At 46.9% G+C, this 17,587-nt stretch overlaps 1 protein-coding gene across 1 annotated transcript in view; it reads right to left on the bottom strand.

The window, feature by feature from the left end:
- Positions 1 to 17,587, bottom strand: part of LOC142495721 (zinc metalloproteinase-disintegrin-like cobrin) — a 475,628-nt gene that overhangs the window by 146,003 nt on the left and 312,038 nt on the right. The window contains exons 13-14 of the mRNA XM_075601587.1: positions 9,514 to 9,603; positions 8,576 to 8,771 (exon numbers count right to left, since the gene is read on the bottom strand). Coding sequence (XP_075457702.1) covers positions 8,576 to 8,771; positions 9,514 to 9,603 — 286 coding nt within the window. The remainder of the gene's footprint in view (positions 1 to 8,575; positions 8,772 to 9,513; positions 9,604 to 17,587) is intronic.

A 17,587-nucleotide genomic window follows, 5' to 3' on the forward strand; every position in this document is an offset into this window, starting at 1 on the left:
ATATGATGCGCAGATAGCATCTGAACATGAAGCCATTCTTGCTAATAACAAATATCATGTGCTCTCAGAAATAGAGTCTGAGAGCGAACCTGACAGTGTGTCATTTACCCCATTACCAACTCAGGGAGGCTAAACAAGTTTTTCTTTTTTAGAATGGAGAAAGGAACGGGAACACATTTTTCCACAGGTAGAAGTAATCAAACCGCACATAGATCCTCAGCCCCCCATGAATTACAAAAAAAGAAAAAACGCACCAGAGGCAGAAGAGGAGGTGCTAATAGAAATAAGCTAATTAATAAGAAAGCTTATCAGAATATTTTTAACATTAGTCAACATTCACTCACCAGTGTAGAGAAAAAAGTATTAGGTAAAGGCCTCACATTTGCACCAATATGTGGTCCGAATAGTTTTAATCTTCACATAGATGTCCATAAATTTGCGCGCCAATTGGCACTTAAGAAATATTTTATGAAAGATGCCATTTCCAACCAGATGGATCAGAAATCCAATGACATGGAGCCTGATACCATACAATCAAATACATTTTTTAAACCAAAGTCCACTTTTTATCCCAAATTTTCACAAGGTCATCTGGTAAACACATTTGTTGAAGTAGTCACTCGAGAACTGGAGGAATCCAGTCGAGTATATAAAATTCGTAGAGACAATATGGAAAAGAACATAACAGTGGAGTGGCCTTTGTTACTCAATACAACGAAATGGCACCAAAGATTCACCAGATTTTAAAAAAGCATTGGCCAATCCTTCTATGTGACCATACATTAGCACAATATCTCCCAGATAGACCGAATATTATTTTTACTAAAGCCTCAAACATCAAAACTCGACTGGCACCGAGTTGTCCACTTGACCATTCTAAATCTAAAGTAGCTAATATTAATAAGGGCTTTTTTAAATGCACTAAATGTATAGCGTGTACGTTCAGCCACAATACAAAAACTTTTAAATCAAATGTCACCTCAAAAATATATACTATCAAAACATCTATTAACTGTCGTACCACCTTTGTGATATACCCACTAGAGTGCCCCTGTGGCCTACAATATGTAGGCAGGACAGGTAGGTGCTACCAGAGGAGGGTATATGAACATGTTTATAACATCAAACGAGGTTTAACGACACATAGCGTCTCGCATCATTTTAGCATTCACCATAATAAAAGTCCAATTGGACTCAGGTGCCAGGCTATTGAGACCGTACCAGCTAATTGGAGGGGGGGAAATCAACTCAATCAGATCAGTAGGCGTGAAGCCTATTGGATCTATGAGTTGAATATAGATTTTGATCTCAATATTGATTTTGAACTAGGTGTTTTTTTTAAATAATTTTTTTTTAAATAATTTTTTTAAAATAATTTTTTAACAAATAATCTCTTTTTAATACTACTTTTTAAAAAATAATTAATAAACTAATAGATTATTTTTATATATATTCATCAACTACTATATATAAGTATTACTAACTATAAGTATTTTAAATGGTTCTTACACCTAGTATGTCATTGGATTTCTATCCCTCCATTTGAGGACATTTTTATGTACATTATATATATTATATGGAATGTTTTGCTGTTATACTTTAAGATCAGTTTTAACATTGAGCATAGTTTGATCCCATAAGAGTCAACAAGTGCAATTTCCGTTTGTTACATGTTTTAATGGTTGTTTTCATTGTGTCTGTATAGTACGTTAGGTAGGCTGTGTGTTTTTACACAATACATGACTGACAGAGGTTTAGACCAATCAAGAAAGGTACAGCGTCATTTGATTGTCTTTTATTTTTTATCCAATGGCGTTTACCCTGTTAGTATATAATGATTACATATGCTGTGTCCAATCATACCCCTGATGAAGTGCGCATGCGCACGAAACACGTTGGGCAGTTGAAGAGAGAGTAACAGCTTGTTAGCAGAGCACTACAGGAGTTTGTCCAGTCACTCGAGCAGGAGAAGGGAGTTTCGGACAATTGTCCCGCCCCCCGTGACGCACTTCCGGCAACAGAGTGGCAGCAGGCACCAGGAGAAACCGGAGACCAACCTATGGTGACGTACATCCGGACACAGAACCCAGGAAGTGATCGGAGCTTCTGCCTGATTGCCACGAGTCTACGAGTAGCTGCTGCCGGAGTTCCATCACCGTGCATCCCTGCTTGTATATATTGGACATCTTGTAAGTAGGATTCCGGTTTTACCAACCGGATACGATATCTGTTCCAGGTGTTTTTTAGTTGTTCATTAAATTACTCTTTAATTATTATTAGTCAGCCTACTTGTCATTGTTTTGTGTTTGTCTTGTCTTGTGAGTCCTATATGTTTGCATATAACATTGTTGCACTATGATTGTCTTTCTTTTCTCTTTTGCATCACGTATGTAAATCCCTGCTGTGGAGCCTGCAGTTAAAGATTGGACTCTCCTCCATTGGAGATTGTCTCTATCCTTGGACTCCACAATAGTTCCAATTTGGACTTTAAGGCGCCGGTCTGTATTGTTATTGTTTATGCTTATACTGTACACCACCTACTTGCCAACTTTAGTTGGCGGCACGGATTGGCGTTAATTCTCAATTCGGGAGTGCCGATGAGCAGCGAAAAGCTGATCGAGACTACCTAAATTCAGCCAAGTTAAAAAAGTGCAGATAAATGGTTTATCGGCACCCGGCTGCCGATAATTATTTATTGGGAACAAAAAATGCCGTTTTTTGCCACTTATCGGCGCTTACTGAATCGGGAAGGCATTTTTGGTGGGAAAATGGCGATAAAAGCCTTTTTGGCGCTTTGTGCATGAGGCCCTTAGTCCGCAGGTACTCCATAACAGCTTCCCAGAGCCAGGTATCTCTCTGCTCCTCTATTTCTTGCATAATCGGCTCAGGTACATAGGGGAACTCATAGCCATGGGATTGCCTATACCTGGCCACTATGGCCCTGTCTGCTCTACTTAGCTTTATCAACCTTCGGTCTCCTGCCCTGCTTGGCAGTACCCAAAACTGAGGCTCCTCTGGGGCAACATCATCATACAAAACGGCGGGGCCTTTGAGAATTATTATCTTCTGCTCAATTTCCATAAACCTTTTTTTCTAGCAAGTCAGCAACCTCCTGGGGAGAAAAGGTGCATGCAGCCCACCAATCGTCAACTATACTGTTTTTGATAAGCAGAAACCGAGTACGGTCCATACCCTTGTGGTACCCTGTGAACAGAGGTGCCCACCACTTATCTTGGTGCTCGTATCCTGATACTACCTACATATCTGTATCAGATTCTGTCTGTGAGGACACACCTGACGTCACGGCCTCAGTAGAGGGTAACCCTTTGTGTCCACCTTGTTTCACATTGGTGTAGAGTGTAGGATTCATTTTATGCACTACCAGACTCACAGGACCCGCTTGAGCAGTTGTCTGGCTCTAGGTACAGGAGATAATGCAACAGGGTTAGACACACGTATCACACTCGAATATGGTATCTCCCCATCAGACCCTACATCACTGAGTTCCCAATCCCTCCAATCTTTGGAATATTTGGGCGTCTTGCTCAGCTTATCCCCACTTGGACCCGGTGACAAGACACGTGACGGGGCAGGGACAGTGGCCGGGGCATTGGTGCTAGGGGCAGTGACCAGGGGATCAGCAATGTCCTGCAAGAGTCTCTGAGGCGGGCAATGCCACGACTGGTGGGCATCTTATGACTTGCCCTTTCCACTGTGCTTCATGCTCCTCTTATGGCATCCTGGGCCTTGAGTGTCTCGAGCGTTGCCTCCATGGCCACCCTCCTCTTTGAAGAAAACAAAGCTTCCAAGCCTCTGCGCCAGGGGGACCCGGAAGTGACGTCATCGCTGGTGGCCGCGGAATCTCCATCCGCTCCGTGGTCTCGCACCGGAAGTGCGTCGAGGACCGGAAGGGGCGGTGGTGGACCGCAAGGTAGGCCGCAAGCCTTTCTCTCTCTCTCTCTCTGCAGGTTCCGTCTTTGCCTGGCAGGAGTAAGGGGGCGTGGGGGTGTCTCCTTACCACTCCGCTGCCGGCTGGTGATCGTTGGTTCCTCCGGAGCCGTCTCGGATCCCATCTTCGCCGCACTGGGAGTCGACCCGGCCGGGGGTCTTCTACGCGGCTCAGGCCGCACCAGCGCTTGCCGTCGGGGGTCTCCGGACTCGTCTGTCCTTCTCACCGGTAAGTGGACATCCATCTGTCTTACAGCTGGGGTGGTTCCCCAATGATAGGCCATCTCTTCCTCTGAAGACGACTTTAACGGTTCCTCCGCTTGGGAGTCACCTGGATCTCTTGCGGCACCGCCAGTGGGTAGTTGTACAAAACGGGCCCGCTCCGGTACCTCCACTGCGGTCGCGCTCTCCGCCGGGACATTTCTTGTTGGCTGGGACTCGGTTCCCACCTCAGGGGCCACATAGGGAACCAGGACAGCCTTCTCCTTCTCCTCCACCACCTCCGTAAGAGTTCCTGGAGAGGCACCCCGCGAAGTCTTGATCATAGGCCATGGCTCGAAAGGCCACAAATAGAACGTGCCACATTGGGGGCATCATGCTATCGTGCTCGGGGCCGCTCCGGGTGTCCTGCAGTGTACACACAGGCACCGGAGATATTCTTGCCCATCAACCCCCACAACCAGCAAGCCTCCTGGAAACTGATACGTGGTCACACTGAGATCAGCCATCTTTTGCGCGGGGTTGAGTAGTTCAGCTCGCTCTTAGCTCCTTCTCCTTCAATAATCAAGCTGAAGTGAAGTTCCTCGCTCTCACTTCCTGTCCCTCCTTTCTCTGAAGAGGACAACTCTGATTGGCTCTTGTCGTGCCCCCTCCCTCTGATGAAAAAAAGAGGAGGGCACTTTCTCGCTTTGCGTGACGTGGCTTTGTCTGTTGGCCAGTCACTGCACAGGTGGGCATGCTTTTGGCTTTCGCGCCACTCCGCTCTGTCTGCTTGGGATCTGGGTTTGGCGCCAACCCCTGCACATCTCTCGCCACATTTCTCTCACAGCCTGTTTGCACGCAGCACGTGCGCGATCCAGGCTCGGCGGGAACCGCCATTTTGGATCGGCTGCAACTCGTGTGGTAGTGAATGACGCTGCTGTCGCCATTTTAACCTCCTCCATGCCCTGCAGAGCACATGTATCTCCGGCCGCTATATTTAATGAGCCCACTGAGCCCACAATAGCGCTACACTCAATGTCTACTGTGCAACACATTCCTAGACACTGGCCGTTCTCTCTGATGCTCTCTGGTGCTTTAACCCACAAATATGACGTATGGCATACACCAGGCTAGGCAGAACTCCTCCTTAGTACACCGCAATCGCTGACGGTTCCTTGCAAGTACTCTGTGGTGTGTTTTCTAGGTGCTGGCTAGGGTACTAGGCATCTCCTAAGCACTGGGTGTCTCCTGCTGTTGGCCACTCATAGTGCGGACCCTGGGCCATGGTCCCTGGATTAGTTAACAGGCTAACCCCCCCAGTTGCCTCACACTATCTGCCTCAAGGGACTAGAACAGCTATAGCCATGCACCCAATTTACAACACCCTCTTAGGGCACCCAGGGCGTACTGTGCGAGAGTCCATGCTCTCCTGACTACCCCTGATATGCAATTGCGCCCTAGTTTCTGCAGCACTTGCGTGGAAGGTGTACTTAACACTTCAGCTCTGCTTCACTGAAAACCTGTCCTGTTTATACCTCTCAGCAGTGCGTCCAATGTAGCCCCTCTTCCCGGGGCCAATCGCAGATCGGGCCCCCTACGCTGTACTAGCGTCTGGCTACGTTTCTGTGGGTGGTGCATACATGTTGGTAACAGGAGGGCCTGAGTCTCCCGCGATGGCATGGGGGATGACAGGACCAGGTTACTGGGGTGAGTGTCTCCGTATCATTTAATGGTGCAATGCCTCCATCTCTGGTAAGCCCCAGGAAAGTAGGGTGGAATCCTTCCAGAGAGACCCCACTCAGGGACGAGAGATTCCAGTGTCACACAGTCTTTACTTAAAAGTAGCAGCAGCTCTTTATTCAGTGCAGCACAGCAGAATAGCAGCAGGATCATATGCAGATACAGCTTGTCTCTCTCCTACAAACTGTTCTCCTCCAGGATGGTCTCTTCTCCCTGCCTCCACCCCAGGCCACGGGCACCCAGGGTGGGGCTAGCTCTTCCCTCACCCCCTAGGCAGGGTGAGAGGAATTGGTCCACCTATAGCTCACTGTAGTTCTAGCAGCTCTAATCAGGGCCTGCCAGTTCTCCTCCTCCAGCTGTGCACTTCATGCACTTCTCACTCTGACACTCTAACACTAACTGGCCTGTCACTGACAGGAACTGACACACTAAATAGAGACAGCCCTGCCCTTCATGACGTCAGCAGGTACCACCCGTGTCTCTGCCTTCCACACAGGGTCAGGTGACCTACCTCCACCACTCAGGGCAGTGCTTGGGGTGGGGGAAACCCATGATAACTCCTGGCAGCCTGCCCTTACCAGGACTTACACCAGGAGGAGGAACGACATATAGCCCCATTTCTTACCAGGGCTACATATATATAAAAGAACCCAACAGCCGGCACTCCAATAGTCATCCAATAATAGTTGGTGCATGTTCTGTATAATAAAGACAATAGTAAGATACCGTGTTCCACGAAATCAGCAGACAGCGCTCAGGTAAGAAAAGCAAATCCGTAATTGTATTAAACAAAGCATTGTATTAAAATTGCAATGTTTCGGTCCCAACAGTGGACCTTCCTCAGGGCGGTGCAGTGAAGGAATAAACAGAACATAAATACTCATATACCCAGGTGCACATAATCTAATAAACACCTAATTAACACCTAATTAACAACAACAATTAGTTGAGGAAAACACCTGCCAAACCTTAATTGCCTTGATCAATGTTGTGCTGCACAGAATTCAGAGCCACTACTCAAGCGCAGTCAGATGCAACCTCTAGTAACCTTGTATCCATTAACAGCAGCATGCGTTATCTCAGCACTATCCATATCCTATGCTGAAGCCTGTGTCTGTGTAGGCTGCTCCGCGGGTTGGTTGCCATGGCGATGCGTGGTGGAGTTCTTCCTCCTGTGGTGAATGCACACTGTCAGTCAGAACTGTGGCACAGCGCTACACCGCGATCTGCGGTCTGAGTGGAGAGAGAGCGTTTGCGACGGGAGGGGGCATGGCAGTAAGTTTGAGGGGGCTTGGCCATGACGTCCCACGGCTGGTTCGCCCTCATTGGCTGAACCGCCGGCGGGGGCGTGGCCAAGCCTCCATCGCAAATGCCAATCTCAATTTCCCCTGCCTGCTTGAAAACCTCTCGCTCACCGCAGGGGAAAGGTGCGCGACAAGGTAGGAACTGGGACCGGAGGAACTGGGGGGGCGGGGCTTGATCGCACAGCGCACGCCAAGGCTTGCACTGTAGTAGTTAGTGGGACCGCAGCCTTAGTCAGCTGCGCTAGGAGTCCCGGCAGTAGGGTTTTCATGGTGATGAAATGACGCGACAGCCATTAAGTGAATCATAGCGCACGCGCAAGCTTTTGGTGACAGCTCCTTTGCAGCGGAGGAATAAAAGCAATTATGATGCTGGACAAAGTGCCAGGCTAATCTGTTGGCAAACGGGTAAACCCCATGAGAGGTGACAACACCAATAATGTGAATTGAGGTGATGGGGAAATATATACAAATGTACAAGATGATATAGCAGGGAACAGTAGCACTTGTAGACATAATGAGACCCTATGCACAGGTCATATATTATAACAACCATAAGCTTGATGTATATATGTGTTTGGGGTGGTAACCAGCTTAGCTACTCACTCTGTAAGAAAGGGCTGGAGTTCATTTTTAGTTATTCAGTGGAGTAGGCCTTTATTTTGTTTCTTTTTGTGTGTTTTGCCTTGTTAAAGGAACAGGCTCAATAAAGCCAGGATTTAATTTCACCCTAATCGGTCTCCATTAAATGTACCTCTGCACACATCTCTTACTCTTGAGTTCAACAAATACCTTAAACTTTAGAAAGGTAGATTTTAATAAACTGAGGACTAATCTTTAATGAATAAATTGGGATGATTTTTTTGCAGGGAAAATGTGGAAGATAAAAGGGCAGCATTTAAAGAATTGTTAGAAAAGCCCACTTATCACTGTATAATGGAGAGTAAAGTCTCCATCTTTGCTGATGATACTAAATTGTGTAAGGTAGTAATATCAGAGCAGGATGACATTTCTCTCCAGAAGGACTTGAATAGACTGAAAACTTGGACAGGTTAATGGCAGATGAGGTTTAATACAGATAAATGTAAAGTTATGCATTTTGGAAACATGAATAAATAGGCAACTTACAAATTACTGTAAATGGGGATAAATTAGGAGAATCCTTGATGGATAAATATTTAGGAGTGCTTGTGGACAGCAGGCTTAGCAATAGTGCCCAAAGTCATGCAGTATATGTAAAAGCAAACAAGATCTTATCTTGCATTAAATGAGCAATGGACGTAAGGGAAGTAAACATAATTATGACCCCTTTCCACAGGACAAAGCACTGGCTCTGGGATTTATGGGGTGATATAGTAGTGCTATAGTTATGCAGTTTCACTCACCTGGTCCCCACACCCCAGTACACTGGTTCTGCATGATTGGACACTTTCCGTTGTAACAGTACCCCTGGTTGTCCCTACAGGGGAAGCCATTGACTCGGAAGTGGTCAGAGGGACACTCAGGGGACCGCCCATCACACTGCTCTGCCATGTCACAGTCATGCTTGCTGGCTCTGCACAGGCTTCCAGCTTTCCTAATCTGTGCAAGGACAACACTCGTTAGAGAGATGCGCTAATCCACATCCCACTTTACAATCCGACTCTGGGTGCTCTGCATTCTACCAGCAGCCTTGAAATTTGTTGATTCCCACTTCTATATGGTATAATTACCTCTGAACCACACACTACTCGGCCAGGAAACCTCATAAAATCACAAAACCCTTTCCAGGAAGTGGGAGGTGGCAGAAACCAGACCATCAACTCCCCCTCTGCATGACTCTGTACAAGGAGTGGGAGTATGCAGAGGCGAGGACAGACCATAAGTTCCCCCAGCATTACTCTGTACAAGCAATGGCTGCACATATGTGTAAATCAGGGCTGTACAAAGTGGGGAGATTTTCCAGGGGGGACGCAGCGGTTACAGAGACCCCACGCTCTCCCTCAAGGCATTTAAATTAAATGCCAGGTGATTAAATGCCAGGTGATTAAATGTCTCCTACATTGTTTCGGACTGCTTGGTGGTGTTATCGGCGATGCGTCGCCATGTTAACCCGGCATCAAAATGATGCAGCAGGGTCATGGGACGTTGTACTGCCATGGCCATGTGATGTCACATTACCGAGCGGTGTCATTTGACGCCGGAGCCATGCGGGGGGTGGTGGGGGGGGGGGCAAGCTCTGGAGGAGAGCAGGCACGGGGGTGCAGGGGGAAAACTTTTTGCACCCCTCTTGCTAATGAAGAGTAATTTGTTACGGAAAGGGGTTAGGTCATATTCTGCTCACCTGGCATTCTTTACAACATTCCCCATCAGCACACGTAGCGTTTGGCTTTAGTTTGCAGGTTGCAGCATCGCAGCATTGATTGGTGCATTCCTACAACATAATAAAAACATGCGTTGATCAGTTAAACCCTAGAGAAGAGTATGTTGGAACTCACTGGGTCAGACGTGATAAGCATTATGTTAGAATTATATGACTTCAGATTTTTCGGAATCATGGCCGTAAATAACAAGGGAAAAATAATTATGCAGACTGTGATACATCTCATTATATTATGTGCTCCATGTACAGTAACTTCTTCCGAACTACTCCTACTGATGTGCCCTGAGGCACAAGATAGGAACATAGGAGTCAATTGCTTTGATACATTGACATAGGATGAAAGTGCCTTAGTTTTTTTAGCTGCTCACTCTGCCTGTAAGATTCAGTGTTTAAGTGCAATCTTGTTTTGTAAGGCTAGGTCCAAAATGCAGCCGGCAGCGCGTGGCTGTGCGCACGCCTCTCACCAGCCCTTTACCTCCTCCATAGCTGTCCCCAGTCCCACCTCACTCCCTGGTTCACTGCGCAATGTGACGTGTCAGTCAGCAGGGGCTACAACAGGATAGTGATCCTGTGCGGCGACCCGTCACGTGGTGCGCTAGGGAGCCAATCAGAGACTGGATCCGATGCAATTCCGCCGCTCCTGTGATGCCTGCCAGTGAGTGGGTAAGGCGGGTGATCGTGTGAAGGCACCTCTGAACCTGTTACCAATAATAGGAGAACCTTTTCAGCAAGTAGCTATGGACATAGTGGGTCCCAGCTAGTCAGGGAAGCGCTACATCCTCACGGTGGTGGATTTTGCGACCCGGTACCCTGAGGCTGTAGCGCTGGCAACGATAGATGCAAAGGCAGTGGCAAAGGCATTATTAGTTATTTTTACTAGGGTAGGGTTCCCTAGTGAGATCCTAACCGATCAAGTGTCGCAATTCATGAGTGAATTGCTGCAGTGTCTCTGGGATGCGTGTGGAGTGAAGCACCAACGCACAGCCCCTTATCATCCCCAAACCAACGGATTATGTGAAAGGTTTAAAATACCCTGAAGCAGATGCTGCGAGCTTTTATAGAGGCAGAGGGGAAATACTGGGAGATTCACAGTTTGCATACCGAGAGGTACCGCAGGAATCTACAGGCTTTTCACCCTTTGAGTTCTATATGGTCGCAGGGTACGGGGACCTCTTGACCTATTCCGTGAGGGATGGGAAGGGGAGACTACCAATACTGATGCCTTTGTGCTTCAGTACGTGGTAAATCTCAGAGATAGGTTAGAGACACTCATGGAGTTGGCACAGGACAACCTCAGGGATGCTCAGACCAAGCAGAAAGCTTGGTATGATCAGAATGCCCGTAGCAGATCATTCATTCCAGGACAGCACGTGCTTGTTCTGAAGCCAACTAGGGAGAACAAATGAATGGCTCTCTGGTCTGGACTGTACACGTTCTCAGAAAAATGAATGAGTGCAACTATGTTGTACAGCTAGACGGAGAAACAGGTAGAACTAGGACATATCACGTTAACATGGTCAAGGAGTACTTTGCACCGAGTGAGGCTTCATAGGTGGCTATCTGTAGCCCACCGATGGGGGACCCAGCGAGCAATGCTCTGCCTGACCTACTAGGGGAAGCTAGGCAAGGGGGTACAGTGGAGCAGGTAGAGATAGGGTCCCAGTTAAGTGAGCAGCAGAGAGCAGAGGCTAGGAAAGTGTTAGAGCAGTATAGGGTTCTGTTCTCGGACAAGCCGGGCAGAACACATATCTCAGATCATCCTGTGCTCACAGGTTATCTGCGTCCACTGCATAATCATGCCTACTGAGTATCTGCAGAGGTGAAAGGCAGTATAGAGAGGAAGTGGAGGAAATGCTGCCCTTAGTGTTAATTAAACCATCTCAGAGCCCTTGGTCTTGCCTGATAGTCCTCGTACCTAAGAAGGATGGGACCACCTGCTTCTGTGTGGACTACCTGCAGCTCAACGCGGGGATGGTCTCAGATGCCTATCCCATGCCCAGCATGGAAGAGCTTCTGGATGAACTCGCGGGGGCAAGGTATCTGGCTAAAATGGATTTGAGCAAATGGTATTGACAAATCCCCCTGACCCCTGAGTCTGGGGAGAAGTCAGCATTCATCACTCCGAGTGGCCTCTATGAGTTTTTAGTGATTCCATTCGGGATGAAGAATGCCCCGGCTACCTTCCAACACCTGGACAATAGGTTGTTAGAAGGGATGCAGAGTTATGACAGGTCATACCTAGACAATATTGTGGTATTTAGTAGATCCTGTGACTCTCCCCTGGTACAGTACATGATGCAGCGGTGCTAGCAAGGATCAGGGAAGCAGGGCTTACATTAAAACCCACCAAGTGCATAGTAGGGATGGCAGAGGTGCTGTATCTAGGGCACCGGGTGGGGGGAGGGCATCGGAAGCCGGAGCCAGCTAAGGTTGAGGCAATAGTGAAGTGGCCCAGCCCCAAAACAAAGAAGCAGGGCAGGTTATGGCTTTCCTAGGCACCGCTGGCTACTATAGGAAGTTTGTGCCACAGTACAGCGCCATGGATAAACCCCTGACTGACTTGACACAGAAGTGACTCCCAGTTCTGGTTGTCTGGTCTCATGCCTGTGAAAATACATTTCAGGCTCTAAAGACAGCACTGGCTAGTGCCCCTATTTTAGCTGCACCGGCTATGATAAAAAGTTCTTTGTGCAGTCAGATGCATCTGATTTTGGCATCGGTGCTGTGCTCAGCCAAGTGAGGGAGGGGGGAGGAGAGCATCCTGTGGTATACCTAAGTCACAAGCTATTGCCCCGGGAAGTGGCTTTTGCCACTATTGAGAAGGAGTGTCTGGCGATCATATGGGCACTACGCAAGCTGCAGCCCTATCTATATGATCGCCCCTTCACAGTAATTACAGAACATACCCCCTTGAGTTGATTACAACGGGTGTCCGGGGAAAATGCTAAGCTGCTGCATTGCAGTCTTGCCCTGCAAGAGGTTGATTTTACTGTCCAGCACAAGAAAGGCAGCGAGCACGGAAATGCGGATTGACTATCCCGCAAGGACTGTCCTGTGGACTCAATAACCTCAAAGACTGAGCGGTCAGTCAAGCCACCTGCTGGAGCAGCTGTGATGGCCCCTACATGTTGAGGTGGGGAGGTGTGACGGTGAAGGGGTACCCAGGCCATGAAATATAGGCATTCTGCTCAGCTGGGTGCCCATGAATCAGATAAAGTGACTCTAGAGTGTCAGTTCTGCAGCCCAGGGCTGGCTGCAGTCCTATTAATATGTAATAATATGTCTAAAATGCACCCTCTAGGAATAAGGGGCCTCTAGCACTGTTTAAAGGGTAAATTGGATAACCGTGCCTGTGGTTATGTGGTCGGGCCCGGCATTACAACACGGTATCACTGTGTAACCGCAGACAAGCAAGGGAAGCCTTAACCGCAAGCTAAATTGGTTAAGTGGTCTGCGGTCAGGAAAAGATGCCGGATTGCAACAGTGTGGTCTAATCATTCAATTAAGGTAAATTGGTAAAGTACATCTGTGGTTATCGATTGAGGCCGGGCATTGCAACTTTGCATCCCGACCCCACACCGCAGACCGGGGAAAAGTTTAACCACATCACAGCCCACACATAATTAACCAGCTAACTTTTGATAGGAAGGTCCTAGCTTCCTAATTTTAGATATGCAGAGTGCTAGGGGGTAGACATATAATCCTGTATAGTTATGAAACTGTAACATTTATTTAAAGGCATAAATGAGAAGTAGCTCAGAGTTTAGTATTTTAAAGTTATAGAACCGGGACATTTACATTTCAGTCAGGCAGGACAGCTTATACTGTACATTAAGCATTCACTATTGTCATTTATGATCAGGGATGAGTCATGAATAATGTAAGTCTGGGCTTCTGAGACTTCCTGTGGAACTGACTCCAGAGTGTCTGCAAAAGTCCGGGGCTTCAAAGGACACCGACCTGAGGAAAGTGCTAAATGTCAGGAAATATATATAAACATATAAGCAGATGTCCAGGCATCCTGGAGAAAGGTAGACATTCTGCCGCCGTGCAAGGGGGCTTGGTCAGGTATGCTAAGCGGGCTAAGTGTGAAGTTCGCGCATGACCCTTGGCATACCGTGAAGCCCTTTGCCCGGCTGCATGAACTGATGGCAAACTTGCCATTGGGTGGGAATTTGCTTCCCACGACAAGATTGGCTGTGTATTACCCAGATAGGCTTGGGAGGGTGTTATAAGCCCGTGCAGGCTATTGGGCGGGTGTTCAACTGTGTTCTTCTGTGATCCATCAAAGGTATAGCGTGCGATACAGAGACTATTCCATCATAACCAAGGATTGTACCCTGCTACGAAAGTTCGTTAGAACTAAGGACTTGTAAATTAATTCTTCAAGGGAAGAACGAAGATACTCTTTCGGCGGAGATACAGAGGTTTTGCGTCTCTTGTTTGCGTATCTACCCCGCTCCTGGTAATTGATACCTAGAGACTGTATTTCGTGGAGTTTCGTTTTGGAAACCATTTATTTTGTTTTACCTCATTCCCGTAAGTGTTATTTCATGTTATCTTGTAAATCAAGCTGTGTGTGTTTCTTATGTAAATAAATTACAATTTATTTTATCTCACGTTTTATTCTATCAAAGGATCCAGGTATTTTTGTGGGATAAGCACTGGTCCCCTGTGACAGGATCTGAGCAGCAAACTGCTGCCCAGGGAAGAAGTGGCATATGCCATTTTTGAGAAAATGTTTCTGGCCATAGTTTGGGTGCTGAAGAAACTGCAGCCCTACCGATATGGCCGGTTACTTCCAGTGCTCACTGATCACAACACTCATAGGTGGCTACAAAGGATGTCGGGGGAGGGAGCAAAGTTGCTATGCTTGAGTCTTGTATTACAGGAGTTTGACTTCGCCATCCAACACAAGAAAGGCAGCAGGCATGAAAATGCTACTGGACTCTCCCTAAAGGACGTACCAAGTGAGGCGAAAACCTCAAGAGCCTCCGGGTGTGGGAACCACCAGAAGAGGTGGTTGCCACAAATCCCTCAGCTTGAGGGGGGAGCTCTGACGGTGAAGGGGTAACCAGGCTTTATAATAAAGGTTAAGCCCACTTGGTTGCCCCTGAACTGTGTTTTGGGGTCCTAGAGTGTCAGCTCTTGGACCCGTGTATTGTGCATGCATTACTGTACTATGTAATAAAATATGTGACAATTGCAGTTTTTTATGTTTTACCCTTTCCAGGAGTGCTTGCAAGTGGAGACAACCAGGCTGTGAGTTTCATGGTAGGTATGACGGAGAAACTTATTTCAGATTGCGTCCATTTAGGCAGGGTTCCAAAGTTACTGGAGACCCCAAATATGTACCCGGGATTCAAGTTAGATTCCTGGCTACATTGAAGCGCAGTGCTTCGGTCAAAACCCTACCATCAGAGCGTTGTTGGGCACACCGCTAGTCTTCCTGCTTCAGCACAGACCAGAGGGTAAGATGGGGCAAGGTAACCCAAGAACTGTACCAGGGGGGTAAGGTAACCCAAGAACTGTACCAGGGTCCCCCGTGTAATGAGGGGGTGTCCAGTGTTTGCCCAGACCCCCTAAACCTAGTTTAAAGGTTTGGGGGTTACTCTAGCCAGAGATAAGGCTGGGAGAGTTTTAAAAGTAAAGTTAAAATGTTTAAATGTCTCATTTGCTTTGTGTACAGGATAAAGGCTAGTGTAAAGGGGACAGTTTAGTTTTACACTTGACGAAATAATATTGCTTAAATGAAGATACTGTTTAGATATTACTGAAATAGACTGGGGGAGTCTCTGGAGAAGGATTGAAATCAATGCTCAGTTTCCATTTGGTAAAATCTGTTGTCTTCAGTTTCCATTTTGTGTGTAGGAATGTGTGTCTGGTATAGATGGGAGGTTTCGCTTCTGAGTAGATTTACGACTGTGACTAAAGTAACGCCCACATTCTAGTGATAGTGTATACCAAGCACCTATTCATAGCTGTTTTGAGGCCAGTTCTAACCAGGTTTAATGAGCTATAAGATGATTGGTTTAAGAATTAAGGAGTGGTTTGTATAATCTGCCTAGTAACACATTTTGAACAAAGGAAATTAAATGTATGAAGAGGCTGCCTGGACACTCCCTGGCAGAGAGAGTCTTTTAGACTTTTGAGTATGATGATACTGTGCAATAAACTACTTATTATCAAATGAACTCCGTTTGTCAATTTGGAACATTGACACACTATATTTCATACACCAAATGACTGTAACACATTTTAGCAGCAGAAAGTAAAAATATATATTTTATTAGGCAGCAGTGTTTCAAAATACGTTTTACTTTATACATTAAACCAGGCAGGGTCTTTAATCCTAGGGATAGAAGGGGTGCTCCTGGCCACCTGGGCTTTGGTGCCAATGAGTCTAATCCCAGGTACGTAGATCAGTGACACTAGCTGCCAGGGGTGTGAAAGCTATTCAGGCGAAATGGCTAACTCATGTACCTGCTGTGATGGTGAGGGGGTACCCAGGCCAATAATACAGGTATTATGCCCGGCTAGGTGCCCCCATAACCCAGTTAATGCATGTGGACTATATTTTAATAAGGATGTATGTTTGCATTACTGTTCCAGGAGTGCCAACCAGCGGAGATTCGCAGAGCATGAATTCCAGGGATGATTTTACGGTAAAATGTTGTCAGGGTGTGTTTGGATAGAAGGGGGGCAGACTTGCTGGTTACCCTGAAACATGTACCCAGTAATCCTAACAGATTCCTGGAGACATGAAGAAACAGACCACCGGACAAAATCCTCCTTAGGAAGCAGTTAGCGGCTCACCGCCAGATCTCCCTGCTTCAGCACAGACCAGAACAGTAATACCGGGCAGGGGGAAATCACATTCAAGGGGCCCCCAGTATATGCCCAAACCCCCAGAACCCAGTGTAGGGGTTCGGAGTCTCTCCCACCGGGTATAAGGTGGCGAGAGTAAAAATGTTTCTAAATCCAGCGCTTAAATAATAAAACGGCTGATTGCTAACATTTGCTATGAAGCTCTGTAAGAGATGTGTGCAGAGGTATGCTATGGAGACCGTTAATAATGTGAAATTAAAATAAGGCTTTATTTCGCCTGTCCCTTTAACACAGCAAAACATATGAAAACAACAAATGCCTATCCCTTTTTAAGGGCTAACTTACTTCCCCAGTCCCTTTCTGCAGGTCTGGAATTACCACCCTATTCCCCAAAGTCTCAAGAGATACCTTAAAGCAGGTGGCCCTTCATGTCAGTCTCTGGTAGGCTCCTGGGTCCCCTGTATCCAGGAATATAGGTCTTTGGGTGTCTTGATCTGAGCACAGCCTTTGTGCTCAAGACCTCTTTCCTCTTGTCACTACCCTTGAGTACCGAGGGAAAAAAATCTCTCTCCTGTTTCTGGGAACAGGCTTTTTCACAGAGTTGTGATTAGGCAGGTGGAGTGGTTGATTGCAGGTGTGCAATCAACCAGCACACTGCTGGATTAGAGGCAAGCCTGTTTAACAGGGATAAGACCCTGTTACAAGCTCCTAGCGCTCTGAAACTTGCTGTGCGCATAGTTCAGGGAGAAACATAAAACGACCATAACTTAATTTTTATAGCGTTTTATAAAAATTGATGAATGAAAGTTCCCCTAAAATAGTGTATTAAACATGATAGGAATATCTGGGCTTTCATTCAGAACACCAGAGACAGGGAAAAACTCATTTATTGTAGCACCCCACTTAGTATGCGTATAGTGACACTGTAAATGAGCTGAGGATGTGAAGCTGCAGACTTCTAAGGCATCCCGCTGGCTTGATGCCACAATGTCTGTAAAAGTCTGGAGTTGAAAGGGCTCAGTGTCCCTAAGGTGTTAGGTTGGGAGGGTCTCATATGCTAAGAAGCAAAGGTGCTACATTCGCGCATGCCCTTAGTAGAATGAGAAGACCCCTCTGCCAGGTTTGTGAAGTATTAGCAAGATACGCCCTTTCCTCTGTTGCTCGACTGCTAAAACTCTGACTCAGGCCCTCATTCTCTCCCGTCTTT

Source organism: Ascaphus truei, chromosome 5, assembly GCF_040206685.1.
Source record: "Ascaphus truei isolate aAscTru1 chromosome 5, aAscTru1.hap1, whole genome shotgun sequence".
In the NCBI taxonomy this organism is placed as follows: domain Eukaryota; kingdom Metazoa; phylum Chordata; class Amphibia; order Anura; family Ascaphidae; genus Ascaphus; species Ascaphus truei.